The sequence below is a fragment of the Neofelis nebulosa genome, chromosome 4 (genome assembly GCF_028018385.1).
Source record: "Neofelis nebulosa isolate mNeoNeb1 chromosome 4, mNeoNeb1.pri, whole genome shotgun sequence".
Classification (NCBI taxonomy): domain Eukaryota; kingdom Metazoa; phylum Chordata; class Mammalia; order Carnivora; family Felidae; genus Neofelis; species Neofelis nebulosa.
Genome location: NC_080785.1, coordinates 152433278 through 152459588, shown reverse-complemented (window position 1 = coordinate 152459588; position 26311 = coordinate 152433278). Strand labels below are relative to the sequence as shown.

At 60.7% G+C, this 26311-nt stretch overlaps 1 protein-coding gene across 4 annotated transcripts; it reads right to left on the bottom strand.

Annotated features, from left to right (window-relative positions):
* Positions 1-364: 364 nt before the first annotated feature.
* Positions 365-25714, bottom strand: PLXNB1 (plexin B1). Of its 4 annotated transcripts, none has more exons than XM_058727076.1 (38): positions 25604-25714; positions 21523-21575; positions 19741-20853; positions 18764-18946; positions 18314-18442; positions 18109-18209; positions 17680-17812; positions 17242-17398; positions 16888-16996; positions 16703-16811; positions 15611-16291; positions 15308-15430; positions 14994-15116; positions 14598-14691; positions 14326-14498; positions 14013-14164; positions 12423-12528; positions 12143-12279; positions 11676-11852; positions 11311-11482; positions 10883-11125; positions 10003-10179; positions 9778-9926; positions 9167-9267; positions 8845-9062; positions 8526-8704; positions 8306-8372; positions 7926-8072; positions 6811-6979; positions 6443-6546; positions 6284-6368; positions 5876-6048; positions 5507-5667; positions 5256-5403; positions 3383-3447; positions 3171-3246; positions 2189-2263; positions 365-1114 (listed from the first exon to the last, which is right to left on the bottom strand). In XM_058727076.1, the coding sequence occupies exons 3-38, from the start codon at positions 20845-20847 to the stop codon at positions 1010-1012; spliced, it is 6408 nt and encodes a 2135-aa protein (XP_058583059.1). In that variant the 5' UTR covers positions 20848-20853; positions 21523-21575; positions 25604-25714; the 3' UTR covers positions 365-1009. The 4 variants fall into 4 exon arrangements, with proteins under 4 accessions (XP_058583059.1, XP_058583058.1, XP_058583060.1 ...); XM_058727075.1 differs by lacking the exon at positions 25604-25714 and adding an exon at positions 25227-25513; XM_058727077.1 differs by lacking the exons at positions 21523-21575; positions 25604-25714 and adding an exon at positions 25227-25513.
* Between the last annotated feature and the right edge of the window lie 597 nt (positions 25715-26311).

Here is a 26311-nt window from a genome sequence, read left to right as displayed (position 1 = left end):
CTTTCCCACTGCCCTTCCAGACAACGAGACCCGGATGGTGGCATTAGAACACTTGAGCTGCAGACAAGACAGAGCCCCTGAAGGGACTCAGACCCCTCCACCTCGGGTCGCAGGCTCCCCAGCCCAGACTGAATGGGGTTTTCACTTCCCTCCCAGATGCTTTCACCCCAGCAGGCCTGCCCAGGAGCCAAAAAGAGCCTGGCGAGCCTGACAGTCTGAAGTCTTGCATGGGGGTCCTGAGACCCCCCCCCACCCCCCCATCCAGGGTACAGATCCCCCCTTCCCCCTCCCCCCCCCTCCCGTGCCTATCAGGCACCTCCTACCAAGGGAGGGGCTGGGCCAAGCCCACACATCAGACGCCAAGCAGTGTGTTATCCTTTAATTAAGAGCTGGGTCAGTGGGGCCACCGGTCTCCCCCAGGTCCCTGCAGCAAGTGCCCCTCCCCACTCGCTGCCTCTGAGGCAGGGTCGCCCTGAGGCAGCCAGTCCTGACAAGCGGTCAGTTTGTAGTGGCCTAGGAAAGGCATTCATCTCTCGGACCTAGGAACGTGGCAGCAGCAAAAGGCTGGAGGCAGCTAAACTGAGGTCAGGGATGATGGAGGAGGAAAGGACAGGAAGTGGGGCTCTCCTCCTTCCCCTCGGAATCCCGGTGGGACAAAGACCAGTGTTCAGGAACAGTACAGTTTCTCCAGAGGCTGGAGGCCCTTCCAGCCACTCTCTGGAAGCCCTGAGTCCCTGACTCCCCACAGACCGACATCACACAGAAAAGAGCCCACAGGGTCACTGGGCTCGGGGAGCAGGCTGGGCACCACCCCATCAGCCTCACAGCCCCAGGCCTGCGAGGTAGGTCCAGCAGGGCCCAGGCCAGAGGCCCCAGGAGCCCGGGGGCCACCTTCCACTAACTCTGCTCGTCAGGTACTACAGGCATCTAAGAAGGCAGCTTCTCCCTCACGGTTCCAGGGCTGCCCGGGCAGGGCTGAGGCAATGGCAGGCCAGGGCTGGCCAGTTCCCTACAGGTCCGTGACCTTGTTCTCCACAGCGGCTGCGATCTGCTGGAGCCGGTAGCCCAGCTGCATCTTCTGAGCCGTGCCGTCCTCCTCCAGGGCAGTGATGATCTGCAACAGACACCGGCCGGTCAGCAGGGCCTACCAGCCACCGCATGCACCCACAGCCCTCAGCAGGCCTCCTCAGGTACTGCGGCACAACTGGGGGCCTCAGCGAGCCGTCTCACTTCCTCGGGGCCTTGCTGGGGTTTTACCTCCACCAGTAAAAATCGTTTTGAGTGGAGCCCAGCCACACCCACCATGCTAGCCTTTCCCCCCACGAAACCCCTAGAAGCCCTGTTCCAGTCCCCTGGCTCCCCCTGCCCCCACCAGGCAGCAAGCATTTCCTGTGTTCCCATTCCGGGTGCTGGCATGGAGCAGGGACCCCACAATGATGGGACACGTGTGATCCTGCCCTCACAAGGCTCACTGATGGCAGGACAGACAGATTCTGACCCAACACCAACAACCACATAAGCACAAATGAGGGCTGCCACAGGGGGAACGGTGGAGCCCAGGAGGGGCTGGCCTGTGCCATTTATACGAGGGTACATGAGGTACCACACACCCCCGCCTCCCCCATGCAGGAGCTCACACTGCCTGAGCAAGCCTGGGGTGCCTGGAATTCACGTTAAATGACTATCCCCCAGGCCGGCCACCAGGCAGGCTCCTCATCGCTGAACAGCAACAGCCACATCGTTGGTGCCACACAAACATCCGAGAGAATGATTCTGGCAGACACTTAGCAGGCTAACTCGTAGGTGCTGTGATCTTGGGGCCCAGTCCAAGTTCCCCAGACGGCCCCCTTGCTGGCTCTGCCGTCCCCTCACCCACTCCTGGCAGGACCTTCTTCTCTGGCCATGCACAGCACGCTGCCACTGTGGGGACTCGGGTAGGGATGGGGACCAGGACAAGGTGGGGGCAGAGGCAGCAGCTGTGTCCTTCCCAGACCAACCCCCACACCATCTCCAGACCCTGGCAGATCCCCCGGCATCCCAGCTGCTGCCGAAGAGCCCCAGAGGAGAGGGCAAGGACGGGGAGAGCAGGGGAGATACCAGGACCCTGCCCTGACCCTGCTCTGTGCCTGGGGAAGACCACTAGTCACAGCCCTTCCCTCCCTCCATCAGGGCCCAGGGTTCTGCCCACCTGGTCATAGTACTTGTTGATATACTTGTAGAGTTCATGCAGGGCCACTCGTGCCCCAAGGTCCCCAGAGTAGTTCTAAGGAGAAGAGGTAAGAGAGATGAGTATTGTCACCAACCACAGGACCCCTGCAAAATGGGGAGGAGGTGGCAGAAAGGACAGGCCCTGCAGCAGGAAGCCCTGCCTACAGACCAGGGATCCCAGGTCTGCAGCGTGAGCAGGGCCCTACTTCTCTCCCCTCAAGGCGGCAGCTGGGACCCCAGATGGTTGCAGAGCCCAGTGGGACAGCGGCCGCTTAGGGGCTGTGACCCAGCTAGGTCTGCTCTGATCTCCATCACATCTTCCGGGAGGTTGCACGGGGCCCCTCCATGGGGGCTCCATCTCTGAGCCCGCACCTCCTCATCAGGACAACAGGGCTAATAGTGCCCAAACTGCGGAGCTCCTATGGGGGTCAGGCGAGAGGACAGTCAAAGCACCACCACCAAATCGTAGCTGCTATTGTTGCGTGTTCTGTGTCCTTGTGGTCCTCCATCGCTTAGTGTTCAGAAACACTAAGTTCCCTGGAGTCTATGTTTGGAGACTATTTTAAAAGTAGGTGGGGGCACGTCTACACCGATGGAAGCAATGCTGTATGAAGACACGGGCAGACTGACCTGGGCTGTCCTGGGGCTGAATCCCAGCCACCTCACTGCTCTGGATACATCGTCCCCAGACCCAAACACGGGCTGCAGGCACCCAAGCAGCTGGCCGAGTCAGGTCAGGTGGCAGCTGCCGGGACAAGCGCCTGTTGCTCTGTAGTGAGATGTTGGGAGCCCTGGTCTTTCATAGTGGCCATTGGAACATTCTGCATTTATGGGGATGGTATGTGTCCTGCCCCCAACCAGCTCGCAGGATCGCTGAGGCCCCAAGGGCTTCCTTGCAAAACAGCAGGATACTCATGGCAGGAGGCCTGTGCCCAACCCAAGAAGCAGAGGGAGGGCCATACCCGAGACAGCTCAGCCAGGATGGAGTTCATCTCTTGGTCACTGGCGGGGACGGTCTGCCTGATGTCTGCGTAGTACCTGCCAGAGACCACGGCCAGCTGCTGGGTAAACAAACCATTCCTCCCCCCACAGGGCCCATCCCACGGCTGCAGCCATAAACATCCATCAATTGGTCCACTCATCCCCCTTCCAGACCCTTTCCTCGCCCTCATACCTTTCCACCATCCGTTTGTAACGGGGAATATCTCGAGCATATAGAAGTTTGTTGATGGGGGAGTCCTAGGCGTCAGCAGGAGAGAAAGAGGAGAGTCCCCTTAGAGTGACCAACTGTCCCAATTTTCCCAGCACCGTTTCCGTTCTAAATATCCCAGGAACCCCTCAGTCCAAGGCAACTGGGATGGTTGGTGCCCCTGGCCCATTTCCCTCTGCAAGGACCTCCTCTGCCCACTCCCCTCCACCGATACCCAATCTCCACTCTGTCACCTCGAGCTTCTCCCCCAATTATTCCAAGGCCATTACTCAGCTCCACATGCCTCCACCTGGATCCAGCAGGGAACCGGCATGCAGGGTGGGAGGGCACCGCGCCATATGGAGCCCTAATGCCGCTTTTCCATGTGCTGCTCGTTCCCCACGTAATCATTTCAAAAATCAGGAAACTGTGGCACCTGGGGGGCTCAGTCGGTAAAGTGTCTGACTTCGGCTCGGCCATGATCTCATGGCTCATGAATTCGAGCCCCACATCAGGCTCTGTGCTGACAGTGTGGAGCCTGCTTGGGATTCTCTCTCCGCTCTCTCTCTGCCCCTCCCCTGCTTGCACGTGCACTCTCTCTCTCTCCAAAGAAATAAACTTAACAAATAAATAAAATATAAAAATCAGGAAACTGACCCAGAAAATATAGTAATTTGTCCCACACCACCTCACTCTGAGTGGCCGAGCTGGCACCTGAAGCAGGTCTCTCAGGTCAGAGCCCACATTGTAACACACCCAGACACATCTTCCACCACTGCAGTGGGTTCCAATCCCAGCTCTGAGCTCTGGACGGCACCTGCTGCCTCACCCTACGGCTGCCGGGAGGGTGAGGTAAGATGGCGCCACCCCTGTGCGGCAGCGATGCATCCCTGGGCCTGAGTCATGAGTCAGCATGCATGTCTTCTCACCAACGCTCTGCGGAGGGGGGACCCTAGGCATTCCTGGTTTGGACTCTTCCTGAGCTACCCAGCAAGCATTTGCAGTTTTGCTGGCAAGGGGAGGCAAGGTGACGGTTGGGCAAAACCCCAGCCACCACATAGCATCCACCCGAGGTAGCCCTCCCCGGTCCTCGCGGTGGGGTTCGTTGTAGGCACGGTGACGAGAACACACAGAATAGAAACTGCTCTCAAAAGACAGCACTACAGAGTAGAAGTTTGCATTCTGTTTCTTGACAGAAGTCTAATGATCGATCCCTCAAGAGGTAACAGCTCCCTGCACAGGCCTGCAGAGCCCCAGGCCCTGCCTGCTGGGTGCCTGAGCCACTGCAGCAGGGACCCCTTATCTGTCATGGGACTCCCTTGGCTCTCACTACTGTGACAACACCCCGCCACCACCACAGCCCTGGCCACTCCTCTCTGCTTCCCAGCGCCCCTCGCCAGCACCTCGCCCATGCCTGGCGCTCACTGCCTGGACTCTCCCATCTACACTGCACCGACAGGCAGATACCTCCTCTGCCCCTGCGTGTAGAGAACGAGGAAAAGGCAGGGTGACTTCTGATCCCTGGGCCTCTGGCTATGGTGAGCCCAGACTTGGAGGAGGTGAGCCCGAGGTGATGGTGGGGCCGCTAGGTTGGCTTCCAGGTAGACATGTGGATCCTACAATCACAGGACAGCTCCAGGCTGCCCGGTGGATTTGGTCCCTGAGGGGTCATCACTGCCACCTCCCGGGGAGCTCAGGGACAAAGCCCAGCCTGGGGCTGGAGTCAGAGGCCTCCCCTAGCCCTCCTCCCCGACATTCTCAGCCAAGCCTGGAATCGGCGCACACACAACACTGTCCACACCTGGCCCATACTACCCTGCCCCATTCGTGCCCTCCGTGTCCACCCTGACCCACTCACCCGGCCCAGCTTGTGGTCGGCCAGGGTGCAGGCATCCATGAACGTCTGAGCAATGACCAAGAGCACTGCATCCATGTTATCAGATGTCTGCACGTCGAACACAAACTGCGGGTTTTTTATTATATTGATCCAGAACCTCAGCGGCAGGCTGTGGGTAGGGCAGGCAGGGCCAATGAGCGTGCTGGGGAGGTGGGAGAGAAGACCCCACACACACCTGGCCCGCCTTGCCCCAGCCCCACCCCCACCCCCACCTGTTGGTCTTCCAGATATGGACGGTGTCCTGGTCGGAGATGCCGTGCTGCTGGGCCTGCTCATCCAGCAGGTCGAAGAAGTACTTGATAGCAAGCGGCACGGGGCGGCTGGTGCTGAGAATCACCTGGAATAGGTCGTCCACAAACTTCTGCAGTGTGCCCTGTTGGGGAGGGGAAGCACAGAGGACGTACGGTCAGCAAGGGGACAGGGGACCTCGGCCCCAGCCCGGCCTCAGACACCTCACGGCACTATGCCTGTGCGAGCCCCACACCACACCCAAACCCCATAAGTAGCCGTCTCCTCCCCCACAGCCCAGACCTACAGCCTGTCCCATCCCTGACCCCAGCCTCCAATCCCTCCTGCCCCACCTTCATGGACAACAGGCGGGTCAGGTAGATCTCAGGGATGGCCTTGGCTCGCTCGCGCTCCCCGCCCCGAAGGCTGCCCCTCCGAGGCCTGGGAGGCTCCGGCTCCTCACTTGGCTTCACTAGGTGCCAGGGCCGGATGCCCCCCTCGTCCACATCCTCCAGCATTGGGGTCCCTGTGCCAAGACCCCACAGCTCGTCATCCCTCATCAGGTACCACGTCCCCTGGGACCCCAGCGTCCTGCCAACTTCCAGGAGTGGAAGCACAGGTTGAGGGCTTCTCTAAGTGGAAGGGAGGTAGACACAAGCCTACCCTCAGGTCCAGAAGATCTGCCCCAGTACTGGGGACTGGGCAAAGCAGGGGCAGAGGACAGTGATTGGGTAGGGGCTGGAAGTGGGGGGCATACTCACTCTCTCCAGGGACATAATCCTGGTTTTCCCGGAGAACGTGCTTGGTGAGGCAGGGGACCAGGGCCACAGTTGCTCCATCTGGGACCTGCTAATCACAGCTGGTGACCCCTCCACCAGCCCCACCCCGCCTATCCCGCCTCCCGCTCTTACCCCTCCCACCTTGTAATGCTGCAGGGTGTTCAGGCGCCTCCACAGGCCCTGGACCTCAGAAGTCACGTCCTCGTCAGAAAGAATGAGATGCCCAGCCACCCCAGACCGCCACTCTGCAAGAGCAAGTTGGGACTTGGTCCAGGGCTTCCAGAACACCCTTCCTGCGGTGGAGCCTACCTCCTCCTCCACAGGGACACAGGCCCCACCGTCAGGGGGCAGCCTTATCCAACCCCTCCAAAGACTAGGATCAGGGACCCCTCACCATGTGAGAGGTCGTTCCAGCCTCTGCCCTGTGCCCACTGAGCGATATGGTCCAGGGCCAGCCCAGCCCACACCCTGGCTCAGGTCCCCAGGCTACCCTTCCCCTCCACCCTCACCAACATCCAGGGTACGGGGGTCTGGCCGCTGGGCGAGAGGTACTCCTTTATAAAGCTGGTCCAACATCTTCTCTTTGGCCTGGGAGATGGTATCGCAGTCCAGGACCTTCACAGGCACACCCTGGGCCTCTCCTGCGCCGGGCCCCACAGCCAACAGTGCATTCAAGGTCTACCGAGGTATATGCGGGAGCAATCAGGGCTCATGCCACACATGGGATGACCAACACACAAGGTCAAGGACAACCCATGAGGAAGCCACTGGCTCTGACCTCTCGGCACCAACAACTCCCTAATTCTTATCTCTTTACCCGTCCACCCCCACTAGGGACAGTGGCTTCCTCCACTCTGACTCCACCTCCAGCACAGTGCACTAGTAAATGTCTACGGGGTGAATGGCAGAAAAAAACAAGTGAACACAAGTCCCTCTGAACTCAGGACCCCAGGTTCCTGGCTCAACTGGTCAGGCTGAGGCACCTGAGAGAAGCTTCATAAGAAGTAAGGATTCCTACCGGCCTGAGAGGGGGCAGGTTTGGTGGAGCCTGAATGAGATTTTCCCAAAGGTACCCCGTGTGGGCCACCAAGAAAGGTACCCCGCGTGGGCCACCAAGGAAGGTATCTCGCGTGGATCACCAGGAAAGGTGCCCTGCGTGGGCCACCAAAGAAGGCACTCCACTAAGGGGATAGCAACCCGGAGGAAGAGATGGACAAGACTGACAGAGCTGGCTCCTGGCTTGGTGGGCACATCACATCACTGGCAGGACACTGAGATGATGGTCCTGCAAATGCTCAGGCCCTGGCCCAGTCCAAGGGCTTGTGGACTGCTCCCCAAACCCTTGCTGTGACCCTATCTCACTCTGACCCCATCTCAAGCCTGAGGTCCTATCCTCCGGGCCTTCTGCCTTGAGGTCTAGCCCTCAAGCCTCTATGCTGCTAAGCTAATCTAAAGGCTTCTCTCCAGCAGCCAGCCATTCACAATGATCACACATGCTTACCCTCCTCATCCTCACCAGGGACAGACACCACTGAGCATATGCACGTTCACATTCTCTTTCCCTCCCTCCCCCATCCCTCCTTGACTCGGTCTCCCTATCCCTCTCCCTTCCTCCCTCCCTCACCAGGGGACGGTACTCCACGTCCTCTCTGAGAAGGCGGTTGTCATTCAGGGTGTATTTGGCTTTGCCAGTCACGCTATCCACTGGCCCCTTGTCCACTTGATGTTTAATTCCACGGAAGAGCATGTACAGCGGCTCACCTACTGAGTCCTGGGGAAGTGACAGCCAGTGAGGGCCTCAGGGCAGGTGACAGGCATGAAACAGAGCTGTATGGGACATGGCCCATGCTGGGGGAGGGGACAGACTGCAGAGGGCCTGAGGTGAATGAGACATGCTGGGCAGGAGTGTCTGGACTGAACGGGGCTGGTTTAGAGCTGTGTGGTTTAGAGTCTCGCCTCGCCCCGGAGGGGAGCCCAAGCCCTGTCCACGTCTGCCTCTCTCACCCTCACGAAGGTGTACAGGCAGATGGACATCCAGTTGGTGAGCAACTTCTCCACCACGGTCTCTGTCCTAGGATGACAGGAAAGGGGAGGGGCAGGGTCAGAGGTAGGGCCTCTGGGCTCCCTGTTCTGTGAACCCCTAAACCCCAGAGGGTCTGATGCAGCCCTTGGCTCCAGCCCTCATAACCACAAGGCCCCCATGGCTTCTGACAGCCACACAGACCTGCGCAGCATCAGCTTGGGGTTCTTGGCCACATACTGGGCCACCAAGTCACTGAGCAGGGTTCGGAGGATGTCGGTGAAGTACTCGAGCTTCCCGTGCAGCGCCACCGTGAGCAGAGATGCCACGTAGGCGCGGTCCCGAGCTGAGAAGGTGCGCTGGCTCTCCAGGGTGTGGATGAACTGGCGCCAGGGAGGCGGGATGAGGAGGAAGGGGCCCATTCAGAAAAGGAGGGACAAAGAAGGGGCGGGGCTGGGGCAGGAGGGGTGGGGCCAGGAGGGGACAGATGTGGAGAGGCCTGGGGTGGGGCCACGCGTGGCACCTTGGTGAGGAAGAGCTTGCTGTTGAGCAGGTTGGAGAGCTGCCCCAGCCCTTGTTCCACGGTGGGTCGCCTGCTCTCCGGTACACCCAGGTCCCGGTGCAAGGGCGACTCCTGGTGCCCAGGGAAGAAGACCCTCTCAGCATACACCTTATAGTCGAGGAAGGGGATGCCACTGCCCAGAAGGTCACTGGTGAGATCGGTCATCTCAGTCATGAGGTCTGTTGGGCAGAAGAGGCCAGGTTTGGGCGTGGATCCCACCAGACGGGAGCAGACTTTCACAGGGCCCTGAAACATGTTCCGGGCCTACTCTCTGCAGCCTCACCCGTGAACTCCTTCTTGCAGCGGTCCCGCACGCTGCTCTCCAGATTCTCCAGCTGGATCTGGACCTTCTTATAGTCCCTCAGGGCCTGCTTGCTCTTCCTCCTGCTCAGCACCAAGGTCAGGAAGGGGAAGGCCAGACAAGGCCAGAGCCCTTGCTGGTGCCTATGGCCCGGGCCTGTCTACCCCAGCCTCACCCTGGCTTAGGCCGGCACAGTCTGACCCAGCCATGCCCAGCCAAGCCAAGGCCTAGCCCGGAATAATTTAGCCTGTCGCATCCTGGGCAAGTCACACCCCATATCCAGTCTAGCCCAGGAGTTTAGCCCAAGGATCAACAAACTACAAGCAGGCCAAATCTGGCCCACGACCTATTTCTGTAAATAAAGATTTGTTGGCACACGGCCACAGTCATGTGTTTGCATATGGTCCATGGCAGCTTCTGCTCTGCAACAGTGGAGTTGAGCCCCTGCAACTGAGGCCACCCGGCCACAAAGCCTAAAATAGGTACTCTGGCCCTTTACAGGAAAATTTTGTTGACCCCTGGCCTAGTCTGCCCTTCCCATCCAGCCGCACCCCCCTACCTGCCCCAGCCCAGCCACATCTGGCTGCACCCACCTGTATATGAGGACAATGATGATGACGCCCAGAGCCAGAAGAGAGGTGCCCACCCCCAAGCCCACCTGGGCTGCCATGGGAAAAGCCACAGGGCTCTCGCCATCGTACTGCACGTGGCCCAGGGAGAAGCGCAGGTTCCCCATCTGCACCTATGTGGGAGCCACCTGTGAGCAAGGTTTCAGCACAGGCCTGATGCCCAGCCCAACCCAGTCCCCACCCACTGACCGTGAACTCAGGCAAAGCATCGGGCGCCTCCCGGAGGGTGTGGTGCTGGGGCAGAGGCTGCTCCAGGGGGGGCTCGCAGTACAGGTGGTGACGGGTCAGTGTCTTCACCACGCAGGGGCCGTCCCCTATCATGGCCACCACCTCCTCCTTGGACATTGCAAGGTCCAGATTCTCCCCCTGGAACACGAGGGGTCACTCAGATCCCATCCCCTCAAGTGTGGGAAGGATGGTCCTGACACCCACCCCCGGGAGCAGGGCTGATGCCGGGTCAGCACCTCTTCCCCTGTATCGGAGGGGATAGTCCATGGCTATCCTCTGAGCTGCCCCCCGACCCTTCTCTACCCTTCCCATCCTTCTTCCTCACACCTTCACTTTTCCAGAGCTCAAAATCTGGACAATATAAAGTTGCCCCCGAATCCTGCCCAGTCACCTAACAAAGCCAGAGCCACTACTGTGTCTGCTGGCCCACCAGGTGGACGATGCCGGGTTGTCTACCTGTGGCCTTTTAGAATGCCCACCTACCGCACGTGTCAGAACCCATGCCAAGTGTTTGTTCACGTTGAGTCAGGCTGCCAAATGGGCATCAGCCCAGGCGCCTACTGTGTACCACGCCACCCAGCTACTGCGTGTGCCAAACCATTTACATATTGTCATTCAGGCTCCTGCCGTAGAGTGTGTGGGGCCCCAGGCTCCAGCCAGATGCGTCAGGCGAGGCAGCCCATCACCAGCCCCTCAGCCCTCACATGTGAAGGGTGAGGAGCCAGGTCTGTCCGCTGGCCCTTGCTCTGCCTTCATGCCCCCTCTGCCACACACAGCCACAATGACCAGCAAAGTGAAGGGTCGTGAGCCCCCCTCCCCTGTGTGTGAGCGGGAACAGTACCTCCACAGAGAGCACGCTCCCAGGCTTGTGCCGGAATGGTGCGGTGGGGTCCTCGGGGTTGAGGGGCTGCAGAGTGGGGTCGGCCTCATAGGAGAAGGGTGTGGGGTTCAGTGTCGCGAAGTCAAAGACCAGGTTGTCAAGGATGAATTCCACCCGGACCCAGGGGTCCTCAGGCAGGCCTGGGAGGGCAGGCGTGTGGCACGTGATGAGCTGAGAGGAGTTCACGTGGCACGGCTCCTCAAACTGGGCCACAGAGAGGAAAGACAGGGGAGGAGAGTTGAGGGTCATCCTCAGGAAGGGGGCCCAGCAAAGACAGGGCAATAGCCTCTTTGGTATCCGCCACCCACGGCTGTGCACGGGGTGGAGTGTGGAGTGATGAGGGCGATGGCTACTCTAGTGCAAGCAGGGGACGCCCATGGGTGTCCTACATGATGGCCACCACAGGAAGCTCCAGGGGAGCACGCTGTTTCTGGGATCACGCGGCGTCTCCGCCCAAGCCCCTGGCCGGGCTGCGGTGCTCTCGGGGCCACAGTCACTCGGATTCTTGGTGTCTGTACCACATCTAAATTCTGGCCACGGACCCATATCTTCCGTCCTCCACTGCAACACAGACCGTGAACCACCCATGGCTTATGAGAACGGGGGCCAGCCCGGCCCAAAGTCCCTCGGCCCTCTCCCCAGCAGCAGCACGGGAGTCACGGCCTCCACAGAAAAGCCCCGCAACCTCCCCACATACTAGAGCTGCAAAGACCTCCCTGCCGCATGCCATGAGGCCATGCCCTTGGCCCAGCACCTGAGGAAGCTCTTGGTGGGGCTGGCAGAGGTGACGTTGGGGTCTGACGTGTACTCAAACTGGCTGTGTTGAAGCCTCCGCTCAGCGGCCCCAAACCACACAGCCACAGGGAGCGTGGCAGGCGTGGGGTGGGGGCTGGTCTCACACTGCAGCTGCTCCGCCTGCTGCTCCAGCAGCCTGGGGAAGGGAGGGATGAGCGGAAGGCAGGCCAGGAAGGGGACAGGGATGATTTCCAGGACATGGGGCCCCCTCCGGCCCCAGCTCACTTCCCTTCAGAGCTGACTGCAAGCTCCACACGTGACCCTGGAGGCCACAGTCCCCCGACAGCCCCAGCTGAGAGAGGGTCTGGCCGCTTTCCGATGGAGCAGACCTGGCCCTCTCCCCTTTTCTGCTCTCCCAGCATCCCACCCCTCTGTCTTCTCCCTACAGCACACGGATTTTTTGCAGAATGAGGAAGCAGCCCTCACAGGTGGCAAGGCTGGTCTCCAACTACTACTCGGATGTCCTCCAGCCGCCCAGTCAGGAGCTTGGAGCCGTGAAGGGTAAGGTGGGTACCCCCCGCTCTGGGGCCTCGGGTTGGGAAGACGGAATGCACCTTCGGGTCCTGTGGGAAGGGGGATAGGGAAACATAGGCAGACATGAGGCCACAAACAGAGAAGCAGGGGGAGCCTGAGGAAGACAAGAAGGCCCCGGGTGAGAAGCCCCAGGAAGGCGAAACCAGACGGGCCGGCGGGGGAGCCACTTTACCTGGTAGGCAAAGTCGTGCTCTGAGACACCGTGTCCTCTTCCCGGCACCTCCACCGTCACAGCGCCAGCCACCTCCTCCCCACTGGCCTCAGTGATACACACGAAGCTGTGGGCACAAGGCAGTCTGGGGTGCCGGGCCGCACCGAGGGCCCCTCAAACTGAGCTGGCTGCCCCACTAAATGAGGTGTTCTCCCTGCTCCCAAGATTGACAGAGATCCTCTTGCTTTGGGGGGAATTCCTTATGGCACACCAGGGGGCTTTGGCATCTGAGAGTTAATTCGCATGGTTTCAATCATTCAAGTCCAACCCTAGGGCCCCCTGCCGAGAGGAATTCACCTCTCTGCGCGGCACAAATTTACAAGGAGCCCTCTGAGGCTGGCTATAGGGACGAGCACCAAACTGATGAGTGGCCTAACTAGCTGCCATCACCACGCACACCACACCACTTGCAAAGTGGTGGAAACTTGATTTCCTCGTGAAAAAAAAAAAAAAGTCCCTGGAAGCTTCTAATCAGGTCTGGGGATAGATGGAAAGGGAAAGTGAGCAATCTAAGAAAATGTTGGTTCTCAGCCAGAAAACAGAGAAGCTTGGGACAAATTAATGTCCCCATGGTGAAGCTGGCAGTGGCTCGACTCCGTGACATTGTAACAGTCACCGCCAACACTTTGGAAAACAGAACAAGTGATATGTAAAGTACCCAGGAGAGACCTCGGCCAGAGAATATTTTAATCTCTTTATAAATCACTTCATAAGTTACTCTAGTCTCATGGTTCTAGAATCATTAACAGTCTAGACAGTCACCGCAAGTTCTTGGTCATAACACACAGGGGGAATACCACACGCTCTAGCAAAGTCTGGTTTAAAATACAGATCACGGAGCCCCAGCACAGGCCTACAGAATCCAGATCTCTGAGGGTAGGCTTGAAGGACCCATTCTACGGTGGCTTTGGACAGGCTCTCCAGGTAACCCTGATATCAGCCGGGTCTGGGATTTGCTGATTGTGGATATCTCCTGGGAAATGTCCTGGGTGGGCACCGTTGGACCCTGCTACTGCCAGCCAGGCTACCATGACCCAGAACTTTTATCAGCTACAGTCCCTGGGAAGGCAACCGGGGTCCCAGGGACTAGGCAAGGAGTCTGGCACTCAGCAGACGGGCCACAAGTCTGTGCCCGGAAAAGCCCTCCAGGGGCAGTGCTTGGGGAAGAAAGGACAGCTCGTGGAAACCCAGCCCCTGAGCACAACCATCTGGGATCTGAGAACCTTGCTGCCACAACTACAGCCATGCTCACTCAGAACACCAAGTGAGAACATGTAGATGGGGCCACCTGTTGGTTCTAGGCAATGATTGGGCCCAGGCCCAGCAATGATCCCCAGCAGTCCAGGCCAGGAACATGCAAGTCCGTGCACAAAGCCGAGGTGGGTGCTCCAGGGCCTCAAATGGCAACCTTAGCTCTGAGACATTGTGACCAGAAACAAGCGAAGGGGGAGAGGAAAAGGCAGAGGAGTAGTAGATGGGCAGCCATGAGCAGGAAAGCCAACCGGGGAGCCCATGAAGGGTGCCGAACTCCTGTCAGTCCAGCCAACTCACCTACTGGAGACCTCGTACTCCTGAGCATCCACAGCACAGGGTACTCCAGCCACCCTGACTGTGTCCTGTACGTCCTGCACATGTTGGCCCAGGTTGGAGCCCCTGATGGTAACACGGGTGCCTCCGTCTACAGGCCCGGTCAGCGGCTCCACCTGTTCCAAGACACGGACTGCTCACCTCCACCACCAGTCAACCCTTGGCAGCCTGGAAAGGCAGTCCCAGACTCCCACCTTCGGGACCCCTGGACCCACAGCACCCCACTCTCCCTCTAAAGGCAGCGGTGAAGAAGGGACATGCCAGCATTTCAACACACCGAGTAGATGAGGGGCGCGGGGCACTGCGTGGCCACAGCTTCAGTCTCGCCACAAGCCTCCTGGGCCACACAACGTGGATGCTCTCCCTTGCACCACACACAGCCATATTGGGGCATGGCAGTTTGGCAGCGGCTACAGTCCCCGTGTCCCACGGAGCAGTCATACAGCACCACTGGTTGGGGGGGGGGGGGGGCGCGGGAGGGGGGCAGAGACAAATGTGAGAGGCAGGCCTGGAGGAGCCCCGTGGCCCCAGAGGCCCCAGCTAGCTCACCATGCAACCCATCAGCACTGTCCACACGCAGACGGCCAGCCCGACGCAGAAACAGCCCCACACGGAGCTCTGGCTGCAGAGCCTCATAGCTGAGCTGGAGAAATGGGAGTGGGGTCAGAGTCTGGGCCTGGGGGAGGCATCAGGCCTGGGGGGCGGTGGTGGTCAGAGAAAGGACTAAATGACTAGTTGTGGGAGCACGAGGTCAGAGGTCAGAACTGGGGGACAGGGACCCCATGAGGCCACAGGGTCAGAGGTCAGAGCCGGGGTACTCAGACTCCCTCGAGGTCACAGGGTTATGTGTGGGGCTGGGATGATGAATGTGGTGTGGCCAGCTGAGGTGGGTAGACAGCCTGTGGCCGGCACACCCTTGCCCACCCAGGCACTCGTGACCCACACCTGGTTCTGCCGGCACGTAACGTGGCATTGAGTCTCTGGAGGTGGCTCGCACTCGACCCGGGCCTCAACTACCACTTCACGGCCCTCCAGCTCCATCACACACTCATGGTCTCCTGGGCTGTCCTGGGGGCAGAGGACACAGCTGCTGAGGCAGCTTCAGGAGCTGGCCCCAGTGAGTCCCGCAGGGCCGCTAACAGAGCCCCAGGGTCAGGGCCGAGATGTGGGACCAGGCGCTCTTCCTGTTCTCCAGGGCTCAGGCATAGTTGTCAACAGCCAAGGAGGCCGCCAACATGCCTGCAACCGGACACACTCACCTGGAAGAGGCGCAGGTTCCTGCCCAGCAGCCGGACTTCTCGCTCCACGTGGACTGGCATCAGCGTGGAGCCCTGAACACTCTCGACACAAGGGCAGGAGCTTGCCCCCCAGTTCACCTCCTCCTGGAGACACCAAGAGCAAGGCAGTCTATGGAGCCCACCCCATCACCTCGGTTGTTTCCCTGCGCACAACTCAGGGCCCAGGCTGGCGTGGAGCTGCAGACCCCACCCTGCCCCTCGACCCCTCCTGAGTCTGCCCCGCATCCCCTCCCCTGGAGGCCTCCTTCCTGGGCTGGGCCTCACCAGCTCCCAGAGCCCGGGGGTGTCGTATTGGTAGTCCAGGCTGGACAGGAGGATGAGGGGGGCGGGAGGGCCCTCGTGCTCAGCCGAGTCTCCATCACCTGAGAGGAGGGTGGAAGTGGAGAAGGCGGGTGTGTCACCCCCCGTCCACTCGTCCGCCTCAGGCAGCTCTCCGCCTTCTCTCATGAGCCAGTCCAGAGCGGGCTTCGTGGAGCCAGCGGCCCCTGGGAAAGTGGTGGCGGGAGCAGTGCCAGGGGGCTGGTCCAAGAGTGCCACGGAGGGGTCGGCCTCGGGGCCGGGGTCTGCAGGGGCAGGGGGCAGTGCCGCTGCATCTGAGGGCGATGGGTGGGAGGCCAAGAGGTCCTCGGGTGTGGCCGTGGGTCCGAAGTCAGTGGGGGCGGGGACAGCAGTTCCACGTCTGTTGGGGGGGTCGGGAGGGGGAGGTTCCTCATGGAGAGGTGACTCTGTGGAGGCTGAGGCAGGTATGGGGCCAGGACCCGCCCCCGGCCCCCAGGGGCTGAGCAGGGAAGGGCGATCCCCAGGTGGGACATCCGAGGCTGTGGAGGGGGCACCAGGCTCCACGGGAAGGGTGTCAGGAGCAGGGGTGACTGGGGTCTGGGGGGCTTCAGGTGGGAAGGGGGTGGGTACATCTCTTGCGGGAGGGGCTGGGGAGAGAAGCGGGCTCTGAAGGGGGAAGCAGAGAAAGACAGGAGGGGCCGCTCAGCAGGCAGGCGCGGGAGCAGGTGGCAGGCAGGCAAAGGGTGTGTTAAGAGGAAAGGAGACCAAGGAAAAGAGAAACAAAAACAGCCCGTTAATTCTCCAAAGGAGGGAGGGGAGGGCAGGCTCCAGGGGCATCTGTGTTGAGGCGGGACCTGAGGCCCAGACCTCCCCTGCCGCTCAGCTACAAAGGTCCTCTCCCCGAAACAGGCGGGACACCAGCAGCTGTTCTCCAGTGAGTCCATCACACACAGCAGCTCGGGTGCTCACAACAGAGCCTCACATGGGCAGGCAGGCACACAGACCCCGGGCCATCAGAGAAACCCTCACAAAGGGAACCCCAAACCCCTGTGGGGCCCAGCTGGGGGTCCCGCTCACCTGCTGACTAACCACCATGGGCCCAGCGTCACATGAGGCCTTGTGCGTGCACAGCTGCTGCCAGACACACCAGTTACACCCCCAGCGGCTGCTCACGCAGGCCTGGCACCTGCACAGAGCACAGCCATGGGGCAGAGGTCGCCACGGGGCAGCCCGGGCGCTGGGGGTGTCGGGGAGGAACTCACTGTGCAGACGGGCGGAGCTCAGAGACTGCTGCACAGTCATAGATGGAGAGTGAAGCTTTGGCAATCACCACAGCGCCAAACCTGAGCTCCACGCTCACTGACACGTGGTCTGCAGGGTGGGAGAGAGGGCCCAGGCTGAGGAGTGGGGTTAGCACCCGGGATCTGGGGAACACAGCCCATAGGACACAAAATGGGCACTTTAGGGGACTGAGGACTAGCCAGGGGGCCCAGAGAAAAGTGCTATTTCAGGGATCCCCACTCGGATTCACACTTCACCCCAACCACACCCCCTGGAGCAAGATGGGAGGAGGGTGGGGCTCCCAGGCCCCAGGGCTGGCCCCTTCTCTCACCCACCGGCTCCTCTTGGCAGTGCTGGGGCCTCGCTAGGGTCCGGAGAAGGGCACATCACACCAGAACTGGTCAGCAGGGCAGGAGTCTGGTGATCCCCAAACTGGCAGGAATACGTCTCCCCTGGCCACAGGGGTGGCAGGTCAGGCACTGACAGGAAAACCTGGACAGAGAGGCCAGGACATGCTGCTGGAGCCACCGGGCAGCAGACCAGGGCTTGTGTTTCCAGAGCACCCAATGTGAGTGGGCACAGTGGCCACCAGCCCTCAAGCCTTCACAAATGCCCTCTAGCCTGGATTAGAAGCAGACAGAGAAAGCAAGGCCCCAAGACAAACAACTTGTATAGGGCCACGTGGTATTTAGAGCATCTGACATTAAAATGCGAGGTCCTGACCCATCACCAGAGTCCTCCCCACGAGGGATGTGCCTGCCCCGCTCATTCACCTCCCTCCGCTCCTCTCGGCTGATGTTGGCAGGACTCATAGCTGCCACTTGCAGACAGCCCAGCTCAGGCTGGAAGCTCCACAGCCACCGCTCTGGGCCCTGTCCCCGTGAGCACTCGGAATGGCGATTGCACCTGCAGGAGAATGACCAGGATGTACCTTCACGGAGCAGGGACACCTCCAATACTGGGGACCTGGGCGGGATCCTCAGGTGGGCCATGACACTAGGCTACGTCTGCCCTGGCAAGGCACTGATGCCCAGGATGGAGAATGGAGGTAGGGGATTGGGGCATCCAGGGGTCGTGGGCTGCAAGTCAAGGGCCAAGGACCAGGAATACTGGACAGGGCCATTATGCAGGACCAGGGAGGGCAGGAGGTGGGGGTTGGGGTTGGGGTTGGGGAATGGGTCAGGAGTCGGTGGAGCACTGACCTGCCAAGGAGCACACACCACCCACAGTATGGGTCCTTGTGAGCGAGACAAGAGGCACAGTCCAGGTGCTGAGCACAAGAAGCCACAGGAACCTTGAGAAGCTGTGACAGCAATCCAAACACCAGTGACTCCTCCACATATGGGTGCCTGGCCCTGCCCAAGGCCCCTCCCAGCAGCCAGATCCCAGCTCTCGCCTGGCACTCACTGTGCTCTGGGTCATGACATACAGGTGCTCGAAGGCCCCATCAAAGGTGAGGTCTCTGCTCACCGCAGACCCCTGCTGGATGTTCTGTGTGGAGTATGGGTGGCCATCACTCCCTGGGCCCAAGTAGACCTGAGATCAGAGACCATAAGTTCTGGGACCCAAGTCCATGGCCAAAGGCCCGAGGCCCTCTCTTCTTCCCACAATGAAGCAATCTACAAGCAGAATTTTCTGCTAGTACAAGTCATCCCACCCAGCCCTTGGGCAGGGGGTGGGGGAGATCACAGGTAAATACCATCCAGCCCTGGGAAGAGAAGCTTAAGTCATCTCTCCCAGCCTTAGGGCCAGGGGTGTGTCCCAGGGGTCACAGGCATAGCTCCTCCCAGGCTGGGTCACCAGCAACCTATTCCCTCTAGACCCTGGGGCAGGGCCCGGTACTTCCTGTGGACCCACCCTGTATAGGTGCCCTTGACTGTCACCCAGGAAAGCAATGGTGTGTCCATCCTCCATGGTGACTGCCACAGCTGTTAGCTGAATCCCTGGCCACTCCAGAACGGGCGTGGCTTCCAGGGGGACACGGCTGGCCATGGGGCTGGGCGTGTGGTCTGAGCCACAGGGATAAGCATCCAGGGTATCCTATAGGCAGCAAGAAGCACCAGTAAGGCCCTCTCTGGACATCCCCATCCCCTGGCCCAGCCAGCTTTTGCTGAATGACTCTCTTCTCTGGACGGCCTTATTCCGTCACCCCTCCCTTAAGGAGCCCCTGGACAGCCTCATCCCCACCCCTAGTGTCTCTGCCAGCCCTCCCTGATGTTGCCCACAGCTGCATCCTTAGTGGGGCCTCAGCTGCTTATCTCCAGCAGCCCCTTACCCCGCTCTTGATCCCCACCTATCTGGGGCTCCGCCTTCCCACACCCTTGGCCTTCCCCCAGGGTACGCACTCAGCCTTCCCCTGGACCACTTGCCCAAGGCCTCTCAAAGCTTGCGTCTTCATGTCCAGGTCCACTCCCCTGGGTCCCTGCCACCTCTCCCTCACTCGGTCCCCCTAGCTGTGGTTTCTCCCCTGTGTTATCTATCCAGAGACTAGAGCCAAACAAGCCTCAACCTCACCTGCCTCTCCTGCTCAATAACGTAAAACAACAGGGCCCATCTTCTCACATTCTAGGTCCCTGCCCCATACCCTAGGACCCCAAACACCTTCAGTCCACCTACACGAATACCACCTCTGCAGCAAGCAGTCCAAGCCCCACTCTGAATGGCCCTCTGCCCCCTGAGTGCCACGATTTTCGTAAGGCATCTCCATCACCCAGACACAAAGGAAGCACATAACATCCATTGACCTGATCAGCCCCCACACCACCAGCTTCCCTTTGGACTCCTCAGGCAGCTGCCTGGCCGTGAATGCCAGACAGGGACGAGCTGGGACTCACCACAGGCAACTGTGCACAGTCAGAATTGACGTCATACTCGATGTAGGCCACCTCCACCCCATCCGTGGCACGGCCCTCCCTAGTGTAGCAGGCATCTCGCGTGCGGTTAGCAAGGCGGTCCACCTCGTCCAGGGGGAAGGCGCAGAGGGCAGAGGCTCCAGATGCTCCAGCAGCTGCTGACGGAGGCCGGCCCACAGCAGGGGGAGCGGCCGAGGAGAAGGCAGCAAAGAGTACCTCCCCCTGGGTCACCTCCAGGGATGTGGCCACAGCTGCAGCCTGGATCAGCCCATAGCGGCTACCCTGGCAGGCCAGAGGCAGCTCCACATAGGAATAGTAGTGCTGGTCCCGGAGGCACACTCGGGACACATAGGCACGAAAGGCTCTAGACTGAGCCTGCAGGTCCCGCCGCAGGAACAGGAAGTAGGCACTGGCCCCACGTGCAAAGGCGCTCACAAAGTGGTGGCTATACTCGGAGAGGCGGCCCACGGCCAACTTGGCCGTCTCCTCATAGGAGAAGGCAGTTTGAGGGTCCAGTGGCCACAAGGTCCGGGTTGTGATGGGAGGGATGCCACCCCCCACGCCCCTGCTGGTGTATCCCCGCCCCACAAATAGGAGAGGCTCCCCAGTCAAGCCCTGGGCCACCAGTCCCACCGTGCTGACTGCAGGGTCATTAGCGGCCACGTACTGGGTGTCCCCAGGCCGCTCAGGCCGCAGCAGTAGTCGTTCAAGTTGGCCCAGGTGCCGCAGCTCACAGACCCCCTGGTGCACACTCCCGCACACCACTAGGGCCCCTGGGCTCACCAGGAGCAGCTGGTTCAGGTTGTTGGTAGGCTGGGCCTGAGGGCACTCATCAGGCATCACAGGTGGCAGGCAGTCCCTGCTATCTAGCACGGGGCCAGTGGGCACCGTAGCCTCCAGCTGCAGCTCAGGGCTCAGCTGGAACAGGAAGTTGGTGGCCCCCAGGTAGAGGGTACCTGAGGTGGGATCCCGTGCCAGATGCTGCAGATGCGTGCCATTGGGAGTGAAAGCAGCTGGTGGAGGGGGCTGGAGCGTGAGGACCCACCCAGCCCAGAGCGCCTGGAGAAGAGCTGGGCCGAGGGCAGGCATGGTCACCTGGCAAGGAGAGAGATGGAGTGCTGAGGGGCTACTGTGGGAGGTAAGCCCGTGACATTGCCAAGATGCCCCTCCTAACCGGGGGAGTGACCAGAGGAGGCCTAGGCTTAGACAGCACTGTGGTCCAGGATGACCCCAGGATTGCACACTAGCAAGGGGTCAGGAGATCTTTCCTGGAAACTTCAACACTGTCTATTTCCTGCAAGCACTATTCTCTCAGGAGACCTCCATCCTACCCCACCCCCGCTTCTCCCTGCACTGCCCTGTGTCACCACAGGGTCCGAGGGTAAGGGGCTAGAGGGGTAGAGATGTGAGAAACATCCCATCCCCAGGGACCAGGGCCTGGAGAGGCAGGAGAGCAGGTGATGGGAAGGAGGGGCCCAGAACCCCGAGGAGGGAGAAGACCCCTCTGCACAGATGTCAGCTGCCTGCAGGGGGGAAAGAGGGAGGGCAAGGTCCCATGGGCCATCTGCACATTAGAGCAGAGCAAGAATTGGATGAAGGGCTTTTCAGGCCAGGAATCCAGAAGGAATCCACAGAACCAATGAAGAGATGAGGGAGACTGAGGCTGCCAGGACTGGGACCTAAATGACTGGATGCCACCTTGGAGAGCCCTAAGAAGCAGGAGTCACACTTCTCCCAGGTGCCTAGGTGTGAGGTCAGGCTCACCTGGCAGGGCCGGCTGGATCAGGAGACAACAGCATGACCTGTGTGGGAGTCACCTAGCCAGGGAGATAGCAGAGCATGAAGCTGGGGGCTGGGCTGCAGGCATGTGGGAGCCCGGGCTCCCCTTCCCGCTGCCCAGCCTGCCAATGGAACTGGGCCCAGCATGGCCTTCGGCCACCAAACACATTCCACAGGGGACGCCTCCTCAGAGCCCACACGGGGAGGGGGAGGGCAGCGGAACCAGGCACCCTCAGGGCCTGGGAAAGGGCAACTAGGAAGGAGCCCCATGGCAGGCGGGTCCCAGCCAGGCCCCCAGCACGGCCCTGTCCTCTGCAGCCCCTTCTCCCTTCGTAGCTACCGTCTCTTTCTCACCCTGTGCCCAAACTCTGTCCTCTTAGGGCACCCCGCTATACACCCTCCACACAGGCCAGGAGCTGTCTAGCCCAAACTGCCACTGGCACAGACACGGACACAGGCTTGCACACACCAAGAAGCAGACATGCCGCCGGCCCTGCAGGTGCACACCCATACACAAGCACACGGGCACTTGCACACGTGCAGATACATGCAGATATGGCGTGTCCACGTCGCACAGACACACATAGGAACACAACCCACGTACCACACACTTAAACACTCACACAAAGACACAGCCTCCTTACACACAGGAACACACACGTACAAATAGGCATTCCGCGCAAGGGCATGTCACACCCCCCAGCAAAGACATATACACCACCACCCACATTCAGATACCCACGCATACAGATTCGTGCACACTTCCCTGCTTGAGCCCTAAGTCCTACAGGGCTGTGGAAGCCAGGGCATCTCTTGCTATTATTTCTCCTCCTGCAGGTCAGAGCAGAGCCAAGGCCCAGGGTTGGAGGAGGGTTGTCCCAGAGGAAGTTACCATGTCTGTCCCCAGGACCTCCTCAGACCCTGGGTGCCTGTTCTCCTCACAGATCCCTCCTTGGGGGCCCCAGCTAAGGCCTGCTGAAGCAGAAAACCATGGTAACACCATCTTCCCCAGCCCTGGGTGGTCCCCAGCCAGGAGCACCAGGTTGGGGAAGTGCTGCTCCCAGGCCAGGCCGGGAGATATTTCCCCTACTCGCCTCTGCCCAGGCCACATTGCCCAGCCCCTCCCACCACCCAGAGGCCAGTCTGCCTGAGGGAGAGCTTCCCTCAGCTAGGGTCGGCTCCTCCCCGCCAAGGCCCCACCAAGGTGCTGCTGAGACTGTCCCGGAGTGAGTGGACTGGGCATAAGTTTCGGAGGAGGGTCCGGTCGCCTGGTGGGAGCAGGGGAGCCATGGCCACAGCCCAGCTGGGCACTGCTCCCGAAATAGCTTGGGGGTTTCCATTTTTAGTGTGAGGAGAACAGGGCAGCTCTATGGGAGCAGGAACAAGGCTGCCTCTGTTTGCTACCCGAGGGGGTGGGGGAAAGGGGATAGCAGGGAGAGTCGTGAACTCAGGACTATGGCAAGGCCAGGCTTCCCAGGAGACCCCCACCTTGTTTCCAAGGGGTCGGGGAAGAAAGTTTCTTCCTCTGGGAAGACAGGGTCTGTCTGAGGATGGGCAGAGGCTACCTCCTGCACTCCCTCCAGTAGCCTCCTGCCCAGGGATGTGCCTGGGGCAAAGGGTCCATAGTTAGACTAAGAGTCACTCTGTCATTGGCTTACAAACATTTGCTCAGAGCCTACTGCATGCCAAAGCTTTCCAACCCTCAAGGGGCAGCAACCAAGACACTCCCCAAATGTAAAGTCACAACTGGGTCAAGTGGCCCACAGGAGGATGGGAGGGATCAGAAGAGCTCCTGGCCAGGCCACATAGGAGGCTGAAGGCTGACCCACTCTGGGAAAAGTGATGGACTCTTTCAATCACTGAAGCAGGACCCTCACCCTTCCCCACATACCACAGGTGGGGGAGGAGGGAAAGAGGGGTGGTGACATCTCGAGGCACTCGAATTCACCTAACCCCTGCCACTGGCCAGAGCAGCCCCCAGCCCCTAAAGGCCACCCCTCCTACCTCACAGGATCTTCAAGCAGAATCAGAACACATCTCTCCCCTGTCTTTGGGGCAGCCCAAGGCCTGAAGAATAAAGGTCAAACCCCTCCAGTCCACGCCCTCTTCCATCCAATCTATGCCAGGGCTCCCCCACACATGCTGTTAGCTCCTGCTGGCCTAACTGTGGGCTGTTTCACACTCCTCCCTGCTTGGAATGCCCACTCCCTTTCTATCTAGTTAACTCTGACTCCCAACCATCTCCCAGGAGAGCCTTCCATGTCCTCCCAGGCTCCTGAGGAGTCCACCCTGTGTGGAGGATGGAATGGGCATATCCCAGCTATCACTCTAGTGTGTACTGCGGCTCTGGCTTGGGCTGAGCCTCAGATTTCCCATTTGCAGAATGGGAAGCAAGACTGCTCTGACCATTAAACATGAAATGTGTGTGCCTGGCATTAGTGGCACCAACCAAAGACACTTTTCTCTCTGTTCCACTCTCCCAACTCTAGACTTAAAGCTCCTTGCAGGCAGGAGCCCCAGCAACTAAGACAGATATTAGCACAAAGCAGGCGTTCCTCACATGTTGAAAGAACTCCCATTTCACAGCCAAGGAAATCCACTCAGAAGGGGAGATACGGGGCCCACACCCTGTTCCAGCCACTTGGCCTCTCAAAAGACAAGGTGTCAGGCCCACTTTATTAATAACCAAGCCAGAGCAGACTGAAAAGGCTGGTTTGGAGCCAGGCCTCATGTCCTCAACTTACAGGATCACGAGATCTCAGGCCCCATTCGAACTCACAGGCAAAGCCTAACTCTGCTTGTACCCAGGTCCCAGGCCTGCCTTGAGGTCTCTTCTGGGCTCATCTTTCTCTAGACCTCTTCAGCAGAGCCCTCAGCTGCCTAACTTCTATTTGCAAAGAGAAAGCAGCTCTGGGGCCCTCCTGGGGCTGTCCTCACCAACCAAAGGGGCTAACAAACTCTGCCCTTCCACACCTGAAGGGGTGGTACCCCAGCCCTCATTTAAGGGGATCAATGGGAAACTGGACTTTCCCTGCCCTTCTCCTGCTTAGCTCCCAGGGTCCCCCGGGGGAGAAGAGATTCACCGGCAGCACTGTAATGCACATTGCTCGCCCTGTTGTCTGTGTTTCGAGGTGGGGTGGAGGGGCCCACCATGCAACACCCGCGCGGACTCAGGAGCGCTCATCAATCACCCACTGCCTGGGTCGGGTAGGGAGGTGGGGGGTCTCCCTCTGGGGATGCCTGGCACAAGGCTCACAGTCCGCCTTTGTCAGTTGCGCTGAGCGCAGCCTGGAAGGGCTGTTACTACAGAGGGCAAGCCTAGACCTCCCCATCGGCTCTTCTTCGATCTTCCTCCCTCCTCCCTCGGCCGCGGGGCAAGGACCCCACCAGTGGTCCTGGGAGGGCGGGGAAGAGGCCGGCCGTCCCGGCTGTGGCAGCGGCGGCGGCGAGGAGGGGGCGCGGAGGAGCAGCTCCACCTCCTCTGTCTCCCAATCGCGTTACAGGCGGAGCCGCCAGAGTTTTCCTCAGTGCGGAGAAGTGTGGTCCCAACTCTCAGGACCGAAGCTGCCCACCACTCACCCGGGCTGCCCCCGCCTGGCGGCATCGGGCCCCGGGCCCCTCCCCCCCCGGGACCTCACCGCCACCCCCGGGCCCCCGCCCCGGGCCCCCGCCCCGGGCCCCGGACTCACCACCCGGCCGGGCCCCGCGGGAGGAGCGCGCCGAGGCGGGCGCCGGCCGCTGCGGGCTCGGGATCTGCGCGCGGCGGCCTCGCTGCCCCCCGCCCCCCGGAGGTGGCTCCGGCGGCGCCGCAGCTGTTACCCGGAGACCGAGGGGCGGAAAAGCGCGCCCGCTGCCCGCCCCTCCCGCCGCGGCGCTGCCACCGCCGGGAACAAAGGAGACAAAGCCGCGTCGGCCGGGCCGGGCTTCGCTCCTTCCCCCCGCGCCCGCCGGGCCGCCCTCCCCCCGCCCGCCGCCCAGGCCAGGCCGGAAGCAGCCGGGAGAGCCGGGCGCGCGGCCCCGAGCCGCCCGGGACCCCGCATTCCAGCCCTGCGGGCTCCGCACTTGCCGAGGGCGGGGGACTCGACCCCTCCCTGTGGGGGCGCTGGCTGCTGGGCGGCGGTAGCCACGGCAACGCGGGTCGCGGCCAGGCGAGGAGCAGAGCCCAGAGCTCTGGCTGCCCGACCCCACCCCATCCCGCCCCTGCCGGGCCATACCTGCGCGCTGCGCAGGAACCGGAATCAAGAGTCCTCCCGGGATGGGCGGGGCCGGGGGGGGGGTGGCGCGTTTGGCGCCCACAGGTGTTGCAGGTACAGCGTCCGGCCTCTTCCTGCCCACCGGCGACGGGTGGGACCTGCACCCCACACCAGCCCCGCCAGCTCGCCAGCCACCACCCCTGCTCCGCAGCGTCCCGAACTCTCTCCTTCCTTTCCTGTGGTCGTCCTCCAACTTTCTTTACCTGAACTCCTCGGCGCCTGGTTTCTCACCCCCGTACCGGGTCCTGCCCACCGCCCCTACTCCCAGGACTCCCTAACAGCCACCCTCTCCTTCCGGCCCCCACCTCTGGCTGCGCCAGAGGAGCATAGGCTTTGGGGTTGGGCCTGGGTTTGTGCCACCACTAAGCCAAGTAACCTGAGCCCCCCATACCCCTGAACACCCCCGCCCCCCCACGCCTGTTTGCTCACCGGCAAGTGGAGGTGATACCACACCTACCAGGCTGTTACAGGGCACAGCGGCTGCAAAGTACACAAGCAAGGGTGCATTTCCTTCTTTTCCT